At 41.0% G+C, this 5,570-nt stretch overlaps 1 protein-coding gene across 1 annotated transcript in view; it reads right to left on the reverse strand.

Annotated features, from left to right (window-relative positions):
• The window catches only part of NEO1 (neogenin 1), a 240,744-nt gene that overhangs the window by 23,207 nt on the left and 211,967 nt on the right, over positions 1–5,570 (reverse strand). The window contains exon 22 of the mRNA XM_010831422.1: positions 3,420–3,614. Within this exon, the coding sequence (XP_010829724.1) occupies positions 3,420–3,614 (195 nt within the window). The remainder of the gene's footprint in view (positions 1–3,419; positions 3,615–5,570) is intronic.

Below are 5,570 nucleotides of genomic sequence, written 5' to 3' on the forward strand. Positions count from 1 at the left end.
TTAAAGAAATGGGTTCTTCCAAGGGACTGGCTTGATCTGGCTGAGCAGGTGTCAGTAGTGTTTGGATTCTTTTCTCCAAATAGGAAGCTGCCTTTCTAAATATAAAGTTACCTTAAGTGGGAGCAGGAAGGCAAGCAGAGGTTCAGATTAGGTTCTCAGTTTCTGCTCAGTCAACCTAAATACCCAAAGATAAAAAATAAAAGTCTCCCCTCTGGTTGCTCACAAAGACACTGTCTCCTACTCCATCATCATGGAACATAAGAAGTGAGGCTGCTGACCTTGAGCTTGGGGCCACCTCATATGCTGGACTTCCCTGGTGGCTCAGATGGTAAAGCATCTGCCTACAATGCGGGAGACCTGGGTTCAATCCCTGGTTTGGGAAGATCTCCTGGAGAAGGAAATGGCAACCCGCTCCAGTATTTTTGCCTGGAAAATCCCACGGATGGAGGAACCTGGTAGGCTACAGTTCATGGGGTTACAAAGAGTTGGACACGTCTGAGCAACTTCACTCATATGCAGGCCTCAGAAGACCCCTGGGGCTGGAAGGCAGCCTCAGACTTCTCTTGAAGAGGTCTGCAGGAACTGCAAGGTAAGGCTGATCCTTGGCTCATCCAGCTCAACAGATTGCCTGTGCTGGCAAACCAGCACCATCAGGCACTAACCACTGGACTTCTGGCCAGTTATTTAGCTACTATTCTGGGGCCTTGGTTTCCTCATTGTAAAGCAGTGATGATAATGGCACCTGCTGCACGAAAGGGTTGTGAGGATTAAATAGAAATTTAATCCCATAAAATATTTTGAATCCTGCCTGACACACCTAAATGTTTTATAAATATTAACTACTAAATAAATCTTAAGGGAAGAATCTCATCTTACACTCCGCAGAGAGCATGAAGCTTCGGAAAATGCTTATAAATTAGAGTTATTTCTACAAATAAAGCTAGACTAGAAATGCATAAACAAGATGTGTTGCTGTAAAACATTACAGCTAATATCAAGTACCTCTATTAAATTATCAGACATGGAGGAAATGGAAGGAATTAAAGTCTGAAGGTTCCTATGCGTAGTTCATTTAACAGAATGAATCTAGAAATGAAAACAAAAACAAACCTACTTTCTATGTTTCCAGAAGCTCAGTGTCCCCAAAGGCAACAGAAGTTCCTGGGTATCTATGGGGCATATTCCAGAATTTTAAACTCACAGTCCTCAAACCTTTTCCACTGTCCACACCTATGACTTTACTTCACTTCTACTGTCACCATTCCTCCCCAATGACACACACCACATGTCACGATTCCATTTTTCTTTTCACTATGATAAGCTGGCAGAGATGACACAGCCCGTGTAAGGCTCTTCACAGTTGAGGTACTTCTTCGTCAGGTGGCCCATATTTAAGTCAAACTACTCAGAGTAACACGTTATATAAATAGTTACCAATGAACACTTTTGCCAATAAACCAATTGGTTTAACGCCTATATTTCTTAATGTTTTCCTTTTATATTTAACTTATGAACAAGAAATCCAAGGATTAGCCAAATACCAAAATAAATATGGGCAAAGAATTTTAAATACCAAAGGGGTGGTGTAGCTGAGAACTGCAGCCTGGCTTATGGGGTGAAGTGAGGGAAGAAAATGAGCACATATATACTCTGTACACATTCAGTGTTGTTACTGTTCTAGTCTCGTGCTTAAGGTTAAGGTTCTACCATGATCAGGGTGCTTTACACACACACACACACACACACACACACACACACACACACACACGGGCATGTTTGCAGTTTTCCCAACACACAACAAAAGACTCATTGAATGCAAACACATTTCCAAAGCCCTAAAGTTTGAAACCTCAAACTCTGAATCTTCCTTGCCATTAACCAAGATCCAAAGACTTTGTATTTCTAAAAACTACTCTTAAAGAATAAAAGAAACCAATTTACTTTAACTGCTCCTGCTATAGAAAACAGATAACCAACTTTAGCCGACTTTCCAGAGATGAAAATCACAAAGTATAGTTCTCTCTCACCACAGCAACTGCAGTGAGGAGACTATGCTGACAGATAATTCCAGAATGGTGACACTGAGGCCCGTACTTCCTAAACTTCCATTGTACACTGTCTCTATCCTCTTATAAAATAAGCAAATATATTTAAGAGAAGAAATGGAAAAAGAGCCCTGAATTAAGCTTGCAACAAGAGAATGGAGAGCAGTAATTTTGTGAAAGATAATCATACAATTCAGTAGGATACATTTGTATATTCTCTGTTGAGGGAGGAAAAAAGGGTATTCAATTGAATTTGATTAAACTTTTCATTTAAAGACATCAATAAAACTCTAGATGCTACAAATATGACAAATTGGTGTACTTGTTCTCATTATGGCCCAAATCCCTATCTGTATCACAGAATTTTAGTATCTTAGCACAAAGGATAATCTGACCCACATTTAAGGATTATCTCCTCACATCTGTAGAAGTCCAACCCAGTTTTTTTTTTCCTGCCAGTCTGTTTAGCTCCTAAGTAGACTCTCCAGCTTTTCAGATACCCCAGGTGCCACAAACATGGACTCAACTCTACTTTGGCCAATAAATACGTGATTTTTAACACACAGTACTGGTACTGATTTTCAGGAAAAAACAAAAACAACAAAAAGCTAATAATAGGTCACAAAAGAGAGAAAAGGAAAGAGAGGCCAGCTACTCATTTACCTTGATCATTAGCCATTTTATCAGAGGAGTCCGCTAACAGGCCAAGCACAGGGGAAGAAAAAGACAAGAGCAAGGATCACAAGCTTTGAAGATGGGACAGGCAGAATTTTTAAAGGAAAAAAATTAAAACCCCGCAAACTTCCAAGCACCTTGAGTCTTCTTTTTCGTGCTAACAGAAAAGAAATCCATGTATGTTTTCCATATTTCCACAGACTCAGTCCCCAACTTACTGTTATTTCCTAAGCTCACCTGGTTCAATATTTTACTGTCACTTTCTTATCTAGAGTTTTCTTTAAAGGGCCCCTTTTGTCTCTTTCTCTCTACAAAGGTCAGTGAACAAGCCTTTCACCGTTAAGAGCCTGCATGTGTTGAAAGAGAATCATCCATCACAATAACATGCTACTACTCTATCTAGGAACCAAGAGAATCCCATCTGATCTGACTGGCTTAGATCACTGCAGTTCATCTGCCTCGAGCAGCCCGGAGTCAAAGTTCCCCTGTCAATGATAGGTTTAGGTCAGTAACCTAGGGAGCACTGATCTGGTGGTCAGGGGGTAGGATCATTTTCAGATAAATGCCCACACGGTAGCTGGTAAGCACATCATCAGGATTTTCTGTATCATCCACAGTCTCTACATGCTAAAGTGACATGTACACGCATAATCCCACTCAAGAGACACACAATGGAACACTCTGTTTGGGGGCCTTTACCTTTGGGTGTTCTGAACTGGACAGCTTCAGACATGGGCCCCATGCCCTTTGAGTTCCGGGCTTGGATTTTGAAGTAGTATGGTGTGTCAAGTGTTAATTCCTGTATCTGGTGAGTCAGCCTGTTTCCCACAACAGGCTCGATAACCCAGTCATGTATCTCTGCATTCACATCCGTGCTGTAATATATGATGTAACCTATCCAAAGGGATTAATAGAAAAAGAAACCTTATTCCTGCTCTTTCTTTTGCGATCAGTAAGTCTATAAAAGATATATGTCACAGCATACACAAATAGAGAACTAGTTACAGATTAAATTAACAATAGTAACAAGTATTTTAAATGCTACACTAAATATAATACAGAGAAAACCACAATTTCAACAGTGCCAGACTATAAATTATTATCTGTATCAGCAGCTGAAGTAATAAAAGTAGTTAAGGTAAAAATATAGGGTTAACTACTCTCAAAAGCTAGGAAATTATATAAGGAAACCATACTAACCAACATTCCAACATTCTGTACTTCAACGGTCTACTTCAGTTAAGTTAATGCAGTTTTGAAAAAACTTAATGGCCATTACCATCAGTAATGGCCTGACAGTGCTATTTGAACTGTCACCAATGTGATTTCCCAGGAGAAAAACTCCGAGGAGATGGGCAGCCACCTTTGCTAGATTCTCCCAAACGTGAGGTAGGTGAAGTCACAGTGAAACATCACCTGATCGCATCCACCAGAGGGCGCTCTATATCCACGGTTGAGGAAGGAAGAACTACACCCACAAGCGTACACAGTGCAAAAAGGCACTGACAGCATCATTTCTGGTTTTTAAACACAAAATGTAATGTAATCCATGTCAAGTCACACTTAATTCCTTTAAGGAAGAGGCAAATTATAAAACCTAAATTAAAAATGACATAACGACTGGGGATTTAAGGAAAGGGATTCCTAAAGAAAGCTGAATGCTCAGTTCAGTTCAGTCGCTCCGTTGTGTAAAACCCTTTGTGACCCCATGGACTGCAGCACGCCGGGCCTCCCTGTCCATCACCAACTCCCAGGGCTTACTCAAACTCATGTCCACAGAGTCGGTGATGCCATCCAGCCACCTCATCCTCTGTCGTCCCCTTCTCCTACTGCCTTCAATCTTTGCCGGCATCAGGGTCTTTTCAAATAGGTCAGTTCTTCACATCAGGTGGCCAAAGTATTGGAGTTTCGTCTTTAGCATCAGTCCCTCTAATGAATATTCAGGACTGATTTCCTTTAGGATGGACTGGTTGGATCTCCTTGAAGCCCAACGGACTCTCAAGAGTCTTCTCCAACACCACAGTTCAAAAGCATCAATTCTTCAGTGCTCAGCTTTCTTTATAGTCCAACTCTCACATCCATACATGACTACTGGAAAAACCATAGCTTTGACTAGATGGACCTTTGTTGGCAAAGTAATGCCTCTGCTTTTTAATATGTTGTCTAGGGTGGTCATAACTTTTCTTCCAAGGAGTAAGCGTCTTTTAATTTCATGGCTGCAGTCACCATCTGCAGTGATTTTGGAGCCCCCCAAAATAAAGTCTGTCACTGTTTCCTCTGTTTCCCCATCTATTTCCCATGAAGTGATGGGACCAGATGCCATGATCTTCATTTTCTGAATGTTGAGTTTTAAGCCAACTTTTTCACTCTCTTCTTTCACTTTCATCAAGAGGCTCTTTAGTTCTTTGCTTTCTGCCACAAGGGTAGTGTCATCTGCATATCTGAGGTTATTGATATTTCTCCCGGCAATGATTCCAGCTTGTGCTTCATCCAGCCCAGCGTTTCTCTTGATGTACTCGGATACAAGTTAAATAAGCAGGGTGACAATACACAGCCTTGACTCCTTTTCCAATTTGGAACCAGTCTGTTGTTCCATGTCCAGTTCTAACTGTTGCTTCCTGACCTGCATACAGATTTCTCAAGAGGCAGGTCAGGTGGTCTGATGTTCCCATCTCTTGAAGAATTTTCCACAGTTTGTTGTGATCCAAACAGTCAAGGGCTTTGGCATAGTGAATAAAGCAGAAGTAGATGTTTTTCTGGAACTCTCTTGCTTTTTTGATGATCCAACAGATGTTGGCAATTTGATCTCTGGTTTCTCTGCCTTTTCTAAAACCAGCTTGAATATCTGGA

Source organism: Bison bison, unplaced genomic scaffold, assembly GCF_000754665.1.
Source record: "Bison bison bison isolate TAMUID 2011002044 unplaced genomic scaffold, Bison_UMD1.0 scf7180017864526, whole genome shotgun sequence".
Classification (NCBI taxonomy): Eukaryota; Metazoa; Chordata; class Mammalia; order Artiodactyla; family Bovidae; genus Bison; species Bison bison.